At 34.8% G+C, this 12,209-nt stretch overlaps 3 protein-coding genes across 3 annotated transcripts; 2 read left to right on the top strand and 1 right to left on the bottom strand.

The window, feature by feature from the left end:
- Window positions 1-1,268: 1,268 nt before the first annotated feature.
- Window positions 1,269-6,350, top strand: LOC112492311 (uncharacterized). Its single transcript, XM_060815406.1, is given in 8 exon segments — window positions 1,269-2,411; window positions 2,455-2,808; window positions 2,859-3,255; window positions 3,258-3,546; window positions 3,548-3,725; window positions 4,091-4,390; window positions 4,603-4,864; window positions 4,927-6,350. Coding segments are annotated over 8 exon segments (2,244 nt in total). The 5' UTR covers window positions 1,269-2,099; the 3' UTR covers window positions 5,079-6,350.
- Window positions 6,351-6,481: 131 nt separating this feature from the next.
- LOC107422863 (large ribosomal subunit protein eL14z) lies at window positions 6,482-8,589 on the bottom strand. Its single transcript, XM_016032371.4, has 5 exons — window positions 8,435-8,589; window positions 8,200-8,301; window positions 7,287-7,416; window positions 7,088-7,200; window positions 6,482-6,734 (listed from the first exon to the last, which is right to left on the bottom strand). Exons 1-5 carry the CDS (start codon window positions 8,435-8,437, stop codon window positions 6,681-6,683), a joined length of 402 nt encoding a protein of 133 aa, XP_015887857.1. The 5' UTR covers window positions 8,438-8,589; the 3' UTR covers window positions 6,482-6,680.
- LOC107422846 (cysteine-rich receptor-like protein kinase 10) lies at window positions 8,499-11,692 on the top strand. Its single transcript, XM_048476904.2, has 5 exons — window positions 8,499-8,510; window positions 9,351-9,620; window positions 9,844-10,054; window positions 10,157-10,997; window positions 11,101-11,692. Exons 1-4 carry the CDS (start codon window positions 8,499-8,501, stop codon window positions 10,396-10,398), a joined length of 735 nt encoding a protein of 244 aa, XP_048332861.1. The 3' UTR covers window positions 10,399-10,997; window positions 11,101-11,692.
- The last annotated feature ends 517 nt before the right edge of the window (window positions 11,693-12,209 follow it).

Raw genomic sequence — 12,209 nt, 5'->3', positions numbered from 1 at the left:
TGCGACAGATATATACTCTAGAAGAATTTTTAATTTCGTTTTTTTTATTTTTGTTTTTTGGGTAGTCTATATGTTAAATCTTTGAAGCTTCATTTTTTCTCAAGTAGTTTGAAACTTTGAATATCCTAGCAAGTTTAATTTCAAACTAGAAAGTTAATACATTCTCTCAAGACTAGTGCACAAATTTTCAAAAAGATTGATTTATGGTGAATCTAGAAGTTGGGGTAAATTAATTAGCTTTAAAAAGGTTTGGCTAAAACATTAATTAAATTCAACAAATCTCTTACACAAAATAAATGACTTTGATTCGTAAAAACTTTTCTTCATGAGTACAAAATGGGAATCACTTACAAGTCTTCCATTCCAATCTTCCCAGTCAACTAACACCTTTGAACAACTTTTCTAAATTTCTTACACTGCAAAACGACCAGAATGTTTAGGACTACGAAAATTCTTCTTCTTCTTCTTCTTCTCTCTTTTTGTGATTGGAGAAGAACTATTGCAAATTGGAAACACACAATTTATAGATGTTGTTGGAAGCTATTTTTGACAAAGACTGATATGGTAGGAGAGATAACATGGTAGAAACTTTGTTCTTTTCATAATTAATTTTTTTTTTCCACTCAAATAAATAAAGAAATATTTAAAAATAAAAGAATATATATATATAGATATATGGGTGGTTGGTGATTTTTCTTTTAATGCTAATTTTTTCTGCAAAGCACTGTTATGACGCATGCATGACACTTTTTTTGGTGTTTTTATTTATTTCTTTTCCCATAACATTCTTCTAATTTCCATACAGAAAAGTCTCTTAGTTCTATTTTTTTTTAGTTTATGGCAATTCCCAATTAATGAAATAGACGTACACAGGAAAAAGAAAATCATAAAATCATTGAATCGAATTTATAAGTCATAATTCTTCAATGACATTGAACAACATGAAAATATTTAACAATACAAATTTCATATATTGTCTAAAAGAAAAGAAAACAAAATGTCAACAATGATTCAATAAAATAAAATTTTCAAAAATAATAATTTTCTGTTTAGAAGAATAACTACTAATTTTCAATAAACAAACCAAAACAAAAAAAAAAAAGAAATCATTCTATCATTTGTTTAATTGAACTTAAAAAAATAAAATATAATAAAATATACCACTAACTTTTCCCATTTCAATGGAGCTCCACGCCCCAGCTTTGTCACAATCATGGTACCCAAAAGTAAAAATTAGAAAGAAGAAGCAGAAAACAAAATCAAAATTTTCCTTAAACCTCCTTTAAGCCCTCTTCATTCCTTTTTTCCCACTATGGGCAAAGAGGGGAAAGAATGAGAGGCAAAATGGCTTTCTCTCGTCTCCTTTTTCTGAAACCGCCACTTCGTCTTCCTCACATCCACAGAAGAGGTAAAACCCATTTCAAGAAGAAGAAAAAGAAAACCTTTTTTTTTAATGCAACAATTGGTGTTAAAGGAAGGAAAACATTTATGGTTTTTGTCACTTTTGATGATAACAACGAGAAATACCCTTTCAGGGCTTTCCAAATCAACAAGGTCGGAGGCAGCGAGTGATCAAGAGGCTAAATCCGTGGAGGCAGACAGGAAAAAGTGGACCCTGCAACTCCATTTTTTGTTTCAGCTTCTAGTTGTTGTTATTTTTCATGTTTGTTTTATATACTTTGTGAATGCTTTTTGTTATTTGGGACCTGAACCTGCAAATCATACACCCTCTTCGATGTATCTGACTGGTTTGTCTCACAGTGTAACAAAGAAGCTTGGGAATCCGTGTGTGTGTGTGTGTGTGTATGTTCTTGTTATATTCATATATATATATATATATATTTCCCTGTGCTCTAGAGTTTATAGTTGTATTGTCTTATTTTTATTTGATATAGTTTTGCCTAGAGCTTGTAGAAAACTCTGAGTAATAGACCAGCTTAAGTAATTAAAGGAGAAAAAGTAAATAAATGTGCTATTGCAGCAACAGCTGCTCATTGTTATCATTCTCGGGATTTTTTGTTGTTTGTTGGGGTGGGAGAGGGTTGATAATTGGAGCTAACTGACTGTTATAGTTCTTAAATTCATATTCTAAACGACAAATGTATAGTTATATGAAAACGCATTTAGGATTCTTGGAATCAACATGCAGCGAAAACAAAGTGGGGTGATCATGGAACAATTTGAGTGGACTTCTTAGTACTCTGAAGGCAAAGATTCTGGGAAGTCAGTTTCAGAGTGAAGCCATTGGTGAAAGAACTTACTTGGCTGCTGATAAGACAGAATCTCAGGTTAATATGTTATTGGATAGTCAACATAATGAAATTGGTGGTAAAAATCATAGTACTAATCCTTCAGAGGCAAAACTGGAAATACTGGACTCGTATAGTTGCAAAGAAGAATATGTCAACAACTAAAAACTCTGACGTTGTCGGGTGAAACTCTACTGATGTGGTTATAACTTCTGAGCTTGTTGAGACACACAAGGACATGGGCAGCAACAAACCTGGGTTATCAAAAGGTTTTGAATCCTCAAAAGCTGTACTTTTTTCTAAAAGTCAGGAAAATAACTCAAACATGGGATCACATTTGATGGACGAGTATTTGGTCAATGAAGTTGCTGCTGGAATTGGTAAGGTGCATACTGATCCAAAGGATAGTAAGCTTGGCAAAAGTCAGAGTATAGCTCAATCATCAGAGGTCCTTGTGGATTCTCTCAGCGATGAGAAATGTGTTCCAGTTAGTGCATCTTCTTATGTACAAAGGAAAAGATCCTCAGAATATGGATCAATCAGGAGTCAACCATCTAAATGAGCAGAAGCAGCATGAAGAAGCAAAGTTTCATCAATCTTGTTTAACATTTAAGTCACCAGGTGAAAGCTTCTACAAGATTGCCCAAAGATGCTGCAGATGGATTTTTTGCCAAACATGGGAACCAGAAAATTGACAAGAAAACTGTACCTTCTGTTCAAACACTAGATGAAGGCTCTGATGTTTGTAATGTGCACACATCATCGGATGGGTCATGCATGGCTAATGGCTTGGCAGACCAATATGTGAGGAAAATAAAAGATCAAATAGCTAAAAGAGTTGCCAGTGAGAAGACCAGTATGCTGGCAACTCCAAATCGCTTCATGGGAACTTCAAGTAAGCCTTCAGGTGAAGATACAGGAAATAGAATTGGAATCGGAGGTTTAGTTTCCTGCATTCAGGTGTCATGTGGAAAACCATCAACTTTTACATCTCACAACTGTATCCGCTCCAACAATGCTGTTCAAGTTGCTACAAGTGGCCAGCTAAAAAGGTGGCTAATTCTCATGAAAGTTATACTAAAAATAGTTTAAAAGTATTAAGGGGTCATGTAATGGGCAAGAAGAGTAACAAATTGAGTAGTAGTGATGAACAATCACATAGAGGAACCCCTTCCATGATACTTACAGGCTCTATGACTAGGAGCGTTGCTAGTGTTTTAGAGATTGCTCATGATCACAAAAAGTCTGAAGCAAGCCCCAAGTTCCATATTTCAATTGCGAAAGAAGGCTTAGATATGAATGGATCAGTTGAAAAACGGATCTAAACTAAACAAATTATTGATTAGATTTTTGAATGAAAATGTTGATCATAGTGACATTCGTTATGCTTTTGAGGATTGTGGACCTATCATGAAGAGACAGTTACTTTCCTCAATCAAAGGAAGCATCTTTAAAGATGCTTAAGTTTACTTTAAGGCAAGTATTCATTGGCAAGCATCCTCATTTTAAGTTTCAAGTGGTCTTCCAGTTTCCAGTTTGTACTCTTCACAAATTCATGTTTTAAGTTTGTTTTTTTATTTATTATTTATATATATGAATACACATTTAGATGTAACTTTTTTGTTTTGTGGATCTAAACTTAGAAGAAGGTGAGAAAGAGCTTTGTACTCTCTTCTTCTTTGTTTCTATTTCCTACTTCTTATGACCCCATATTTTGGAAAAAAAGTCGATCACACTTAATATTTGAGTTGCAGTTAGGAAAGTTTGTGCATTGAATCACAATAATCATTCCAATTTGACCACCTGACAATCTTCCAAACTAACCTGTGGTTTTATTGCAGACCAGGGAAGCATTGCATAAAGCGCTCATGAAAACTGATCTGACAATAGGAAAAAGAGATGTCCTAATGTTGCCAACTTGTTTGGAAGATGTGCCTAAAAGGATCTCTATTCCTAACCTGATTGGTGACCCTAATGTTCCTGTTTAACTAATGAAGAATCCCACCCGAACAGTCATGATTAAAGAGTTGAGCAGTGACATAAGCTCAGATCAGCTTAAAGAAGCTCTTGGCTTCTGTGGGAATGGCATATCTGGTTTTTCCTTTGGTTCATCAAGCTCTGTTGCTTACGTGGAGTTTGAGGTGAGACTTCTTTTAACTTTGGTTACACTCATTAGTTATAGTGCATCATATTATCAAATGACAACTTTCTCTAAGGGTTTTCAATGTTTTGAGCCAGAATCTCCATTCAGTGTGGTTTGAAGTTTGAACGAAATTCTCCCTATTATTAAGTTGTTGCTGAATGTCGTTGACCATCATTCATATATTTGTGCTTGGAAGATGCCTCCTTGCAGACAGAAGAAGCCTAAGATAAGGCCCCAGCAAAACATACAATTCAAGGAAGGAAGTTATCAACCTTCAGAATTGATGTGCCCAGAACAACTGTTGTAAGGATTTTGAACTTTGACTCCTCAAATAAAAGTAGACATGTCAGAAAGATATGCAATTCTTATGGGCAAGTGAAGAATGTATTCTTTAGCCAGAAATACATAGTAGATGTGCGTTTTAAGATAGCTGAATGGCCAAATATGATGAATATTCTGAACAGGTAAAATGAATCTTATCAATAATCTGTGTAGATTATTTGTCAAAGCGTTCTCTAATGTTGCTGCTATTGTGATTGAAGTTAGATATCAAACAGTGGATTGCTCAGCCTGCTCCAGTTTACCCTCCAGAAGTTCTTGAACTACTATGGACTCAGCCTACAGAAAGAAAGCATGTGATATTCGTTTTGCACAGATTGTTGCAAAATCTCAAGGATTCTCCATAGGGCACTAAAATCACTAATCTGGCTGCTAAATATTATTTAGATGGTTCTGATTGAATTTGCTATGCAAGATCCTAAAGTTAGTATTGAGTAGGAAAATTCTTTTCCTACACAAGGTAGTTCTTCTCTAGTTGGATTTTTTATAGAGCATGGTAATACTAATTACTAACCCATCAAAATCACAAATGCCCAATAAGAAGTGTATATATATGGTGCAGTTTTTTTATACGTAGATTGGGTTTAAAATTACCATGAAGATCCAACCATGTTCCACTATTTACTTTAGTTTCTCATTTTGTTATTTCTCTTCATGTTTTTCTTAACTTGGATAGAATTAGGTCATGTTCCGTCTGTACCATGGATTCAAATGGTGAATATGCTATTCTCTGACTTCATTTGTCCAATTAGAGATAAGTTAAAAAAAAAAAAAAAAAAAAAAAAAAAAAAAAAAAATGACAGTTGATGTATTGTAAAACTATTTGGTAACAAGAAACAGTTCTCTCAACAATTTGGAGCATTTTAAGGTGACAAATGATCAGGACATTCTTTTATACGTCCATCCAGTTCGTGCAACTCGTGTGGGATATACCATCTTAGAAGTAGAACCTAACTCACACCTCTCCTAGTTCTGAAACAGTGTCATTTTCTTTTCCTTCTCAGCAACCAAACAAAAACCTTTTTTTATGCTACAATTCGGGTTTAAAGAAGGAAAACATTGGTGGGTTTTGATGACAGTGACCATATTTCATATTTACTAGTGGTACCTACAACAGCATCTCATCAACTCCCGTTAGCAAATTCGGTTCTTCGTAATAATCAAAAGGCAGATAAGAAAATCTCAAAGAAATTGCTATTTTCCTAATGGTCTTGGATGCTGGTTGAATGTTCAATGGCCATAGGAACAGGTGAATTAAATACCAAATTGCTATTTTCTTAATGGACTAAGAGCTGGTTGAGTGTTCAATGGGCATAGGGTCAGTGGATTCCATTTTTCAGTCGAATATTGGTAAAGCTAATGGTTTTCTGGTTGTAGTAAAACGATTTTCCATACTTCATGGTTAACCAAAAGAGGGAGTTCCAAAAACAAGCAGGTCAAGACTGGTTCTGGAACAGTTATTTTAGGAAAAAACCTACATTCCAACCATTCATGCTTTAGTCTCATTATTGACTGCAAATATATCTTTTTTACAAAATGTATATTTCTAGATACTTGGTAGTTTGAGAATGCAACAAGGTCGCTGAAATCTACTTGCTAACCTTGGTCATGACTACAAGTTTTCATTTTCGATCCAAAAGGGTTTTGCCGCGTTTTCTAGAAAGGATCGTACTCTCATGGGTTCGTTACGCACCACTGCACAACGACCCTTCAATGTAAACATATATAACAAGCATATAACTGAAGAAAGTAGCACAAACACTCAGATTAGAAATTCTACATTAAATGGTGATGTCATCAAACTAGAAACAACAAGGCAACAATGCTTAAAGAAAAAGAAAACCATAAAAAACTGCTGAAACTCTAAATTGATTGAAAATATAAAAAGATTAAATCCAAAAGTAGAATTCCAGGAATTGATAACAAAATTGTGAAATCACTATAGTGGTCTAAGCTGCATTCTTTTTCAGGTTTGCAAGCTCTTGCCTGACCAGTCCAGCCCTCTGCATATAAATAGCGGTTAATAGTTAGTCACCTTCCAAGTCAAGGTTCAAGAGAATATAAATAAAATAAAATAAACAAACAAAAACCAGTCATCTGTAAAGCATGTTGCCCGCATAAAAGGCAGAAAACTGCTTTTTAACATAGACATCTGAAGCTACCAACTATAAAAATTTGTGTCCCAATCAAGAATAAACAAAGATGAGTTCAATATTTTTTATGAAAAACATGAATTTTATCAAATGGAATGGTAATTACACAATCAGGGAACATGATCTACCAAAAAAAGCTAAAACTAATGTGCATGCGAATTATCACAACAAGAAGGTAATGGCATACAGATGACGACACTGACCTTAATCTTAGCTAACATGAGCTTGAACCTATCAAAGTCAGTGAGACATGCCCTTCTCTTCTGAACAATAAATTTTCGTCCCCAGGAACTGTTCTCCCACTTCTTCTTTACATCTGCAAACAAACATATTTTAGTCTCAAAGGTAGTACACCATATGGAAAACGATATCAGCCACTTTTAACAGGCAACCAAAACCTACCAGCAGCTTCCATAGCTGCAAGAAGTTCCTTCTTCTTTGGAACCCTCTTGATGTCAATTTTGATGTCAGTGAGGGAAAGTCTCTTAAAGTTCATTTGAGACCTCACCATATCGGGAGCATCAACAAGAGCCTGTGCAGCCATGTGAAGCAGAGACCATAAGATAAAGTCTTACATGTTTAAAATGTGACAATGCCATAGGTCTAAGACAACCATTTCTTCATCCATACTGAAGAGAAAGGAAAGCATACAAATTTTAAGCAAAAACACGATACTGTCTCTTAACCAAACTGTACTATAGAATTCCTAACAAATTGAAAACCTGTAGATTTAACTGAACCATATTATTCTTATATACCAAAAGTAAACACAAGAACCAGTACCATTATCGTTTACTTTCAGTACTACAAAACCTAACTCAAATTAAAAGACTCAGTTTTTTCAGTGCTTACAAAACCGAACATCAGTGCCCTAACATCATTGCCCTTTTCCCTACGTAGATAAGAGCTATTTGGCCTAAAATTACCACCACAAACAACATTTTTTTCCTACCTCCACAAAAAACCAAAAAAAAAAAAAAAAAAACACTTTTTTTTCTTTTCCTCAGGTTTCTCGGGAAGCAAACTAATGAATAAGAATAAAAATAGAAAATCCGGACCATTATAGTTTATTTTCAGTTCTATAAAATCCAATTCAAAATTAAAAGACTCGGTTTTTTCAGTGCCCACAAATCCTAACATCAATGCCCTTTTTGCTTACATAGACTAACCTAATTGACTAAAATTACAACCACAAACAACAACAATTTTTTTCTACCTCCACAAACAAAAAAAAAATATAAAAAAAACATTTTTTTTTCCTCTTGTTTTCTCGCGAAGCAAACGAATGAATATGCATTAAAAAAATCAAACGTACTCTGTTCTGGTCGATGACGTCGACAATGACAACAAGCTTTCCATAGTCATTGCCGTAGTTGACGAGAGCCACCCTTCCGATCTCAACGTACCTCTTGAAAGGCTACAAAGCCAAAAACACAAACCATGAAAATCAGAAAGAGAAGGAAGACTATAACAGAACAACACACAGAACGTCAAAATGGTATCGTATTAGCCGAGAGAGCTGCTGAGAGAGAGAGAGACAGAGAGCTCACCATTTTCGGGTAGTGTGCTGTGTGCCCGTGAAAAGCGAAGAGAGGCGGAGTTGAGAAGACGAAAATGACGAGCAGAGTATTAGGGTTTTTATTTTTGTTTATGTGTATTTTTATAGTAGTCCTGGACCGTCCGATCTAGGGCTTATGATAATGATACGGGTCAAAGGTTTTTGGGTCTATTGGGCCTCTTGGCCTTATTTTAGCCCATTGAAATTCTAATTGGTCTTTTTTTCCCTTCTCTGTCTCCTTAGAAAAAGAGATCCAAACATACACGATTTGTGCTGTGTGAAAAAAGGCCCATGCCGCGTGAAATGTACTTTATTTTATTTTATTTTTTAAATTTTATTTATTTATTGGATAAATTCCTCATCCTAACAAATTAAAATCAAAAAAAGGAAGGAAAGAAAGAAAGTGAGTCTCCCTTTAAGACTATTATCAAAAAATAAATAAATAAATAGTCTCCTATTACAACCATTCCGACGATAAGAATTTCCTACTCCATGAGAACCACTTGTACAGTCTATGTTACATGTATTTGCCTTTCCTAGACACTTCACCATCATTTCCCTAACCAAAAACTTAAATGTGTCAAATATAATCAAACCCATGAATATATTATTCTAAACTTGGTTTATTTATTTATTTTTAGTCAGTAAATTCTCGCTTTCTTTCTTTGTTTCTTTGTTTCTTTCTTCCAATATCTCCTCAGGTACCTTCTTTCTTTCTTTCTTTCTTTTTTTTTTTTTTTTTTTTTTTTTTTTTTTGCTTGCTTTGTTCAAAGTCAAGACTAGCAAAGGTTTTGGCTTTCATGTCAATTTCATTGTTCTATAAGATCCAACTCAATAAATGGAAGTCACCCATTAGTCCTTCCAGTAATAGGTTATTCAAGCTTGGTTTTTCTCGTTGGACGTTTTAGACTACTGACCCTTGCACAACCACACAGCTTTGCTCCAATAGAGGTACTTTCTATACCAACAGTGCCTACAGCAACAATCTTAATGCCGTCCTCTCTTCTATTCCTTCTAATTTCACCGCCAACGGTGGTTTTTACAATGTCACCGCCGGTGATGATGCAATCCAGAGGCTCGAGGCATTGCAGTTCCAGTTCCACACGTTAAGAGCAGCAACAGAAGATTTCTCTGATGCTAATAAGCTTGGACAAGGTGGATTTGGTGCAGTTTATAAGGTAATATCTAAATTTCTCATAATTAGAGCTGGCAAATACAAATTTATCATTTTTTTAGGCTTAACAAACTGTAATTGATCTTTTTCAATCTTATTTTAAAGAAAAATCGAATCACATCAATATTAGGGAAAAGCTTTCCTGTTCTTCATTGACTTTCAACCAATATTAGACTGCTTTTTCAAGAAGGTTTTGTTTCTTTCTTTACTTTGGTATACATCTTCAGGGCTGCCTTCCAAGTGGTCAAAACATTGCTGTCAAGCGGTTATCCGGACACTCTGTGCAAGGAGAAGAACAATTCAGGAATGAAATTCTGTTAGTGGCTAAGTTACGACACAGAAATCTTGTAAGTCTTCTAGGTTATTGCTCGGAAGCTGAGGAAAAACTCCTGGTACATGAGTTTGTAGGAAATGGGAGCCTGGATCATTTCACGTTTGGTATAGCTTCTCACCATTTTTCATAAAGAAAATCCATCTGCATATTAAGCATCTTTAAAACTACAACTTGAAACTGATCGCTGAGTTAAAATGAACATGTAGATCCTGTTAAGCTTACCCAGTTAAGTTGGGAACTGCGTTATAAAATCATATGTGGCATTGCTCGAGGACTTCTTTATCTTCATGAAGATTCTCAGCTCAAAGTTATCCATCGTGACTTGAAAATGAGTAACAACTTGATAGATGAAGAGATGAATCCAAAAATCTCAGATTTTGGTATGGCAAGGCTGCTTTTTGCAGATCAAAGTCGTGACAATACTGGTAGACAAATGGGAACCCTGTAAGCATGCACTAAATTCGCCCTAAATACTAATCACATGCTTTTGTACTCAAACAGAGAAATGAAAGGGGAAAAACTTTGCGAGAGGTGCACCTAACCCACCTACCCACTCATCAATCACGTTGTTCAGCTGACTTGCACTGATAGACCCCTATTGTATTGGAAGTAGGCTCCCATCTTTTTACTGTTGTCAACTAATCTCTTCAATGTTCGATTCTACTCTATGTTAGAACATTTCTGTGAATGCTATTCTGATCTAAGTAACATTTCTGTGAATGCTATTCTGATCTAAGTGGTCTTATTCTGTGTGCCGTGCTAGGAAGCATTACTCCTCTTTTCATTCCAAATTCAAGAATACGTCCGATACGTTTGATTGTTCTGTGTGCCTCTCTTATTACTTTTTTGTATCCGGTCTAAAACTCAATTGTTTTGGTTTATAATGTTTTATGTAGTTGCTATATGGCTCCAGAATATGCATTACACGGGCATATTTCAGTGAAATCAGATGTCTTCAGTTTCGATGTAGTAATTTTAGAGATATTGAGTGCTAAGAAGAACAGCTGGTTGGACGGTTCAGCTTATGTGGTACACCTTCCAAGTTATGTAAGTTTTTCACTACCAGATTCCCCCTTTAACCACTTGTGTTTTACTATTCTATATGCAAATATTTAGTTTTAAGTTTTAACATACAAAAAACTTGTTGCAGATATGGAAAAACTGGAGAGAAAGTACAGTTTCGAACATAATAGACCCAACACTGGAGGCTAGTTCGAGAAGCGAAATAAAAAGATGCATTCATATTGGATTGTTGTGTGTTCAAGAAAAAGTAGAAGATAGACCAACCATGGCTAAAGTTGTTCTAATGCTCACTAGCCATTCCTTCACTCTTCCACTGCCTTCACAGCCTGCATTTTTTATGTACCATAGCAGAGAGACAGCACTGCCTTTGGGGACTAATTCAGGAGGGACTGAGTCAGAGGCAGAGCAATCTGCACGCACAGATAGTTAATCCTTTTCGCTCTTGCACGATGAATTCTGATTATGAAATTTCCATATAATCCATTAAACTTATTTACCATGCAACTGTAAATCATAAAAACAATTTTTTTTTTTTTTTTTTTGCCTATTTTGCCAGTCCAGTATTATAATAACCCTATATGTCAAATCATCTTTGTAAGATAAAGTATCAAATCAATCTCCATCATAGTCATATTCCATCTTCATGCCATAACACCTCAAGCTTCACTTACAATCTTTTGGTTCAGAATTTGGTTCCAAATGTGTATTGACTTCCTTAGTCGCCAAAGATTATATACATACGTTTCCATCTACTTTTTAATATTCCTTTAGACTTCTACAAATATTTAATCTCTAACATACATATACATATATCAAGTACAATATGGCCTAAACATATGTTCTCTGCCAAACTTAGGAAAACAAACAACAAAACACTAATTATATGATGATCAGATCATTTGCCTTTACATAAACAATCATATATATACATGATTAGTGGTTATATTTTTCTTTTTTTTCTTTTTTTTGGTAATGAATTCAAGAATATGAATCTTTTCATTCTACATATCTACAAAGAACAACTAGATTCTTGGAAATTCTGTGAAAGAAGTTTCTTTTATATTATTAAAGTGGAAGAAAACGAAATGAAGGACCTATTTCGGTTTGCTGCTGCCATCAGTATATTTATCTTATCGTATCTGTAGCACTAAAGCCATTGTTAAGTTTATCTTATTGCATCTTAATTTCTGCAGAGCCTATATGATTTAGGCCCTTTCCTGGTTCCTATACCCTATA

Source organism: Ziziphus jujuba, chromosome 3 (assembly GCF_031755915.1).
Source record: "Ziziphus jujuba cultivar Dongzao chromosome 3, ASM3175591v1".
NCBI lineage: Eukaryota > Viridiplantae > Streptophyta > Magnoliopsida > Rosales > Rhamnaceae > Ziziphus > Ziziphus jujuba.
The sequence above is the reverse complement of the archived record's forward strand: the minus strand, read 5'-3'. Positions and strand labels throughout refer to the sequence as shown.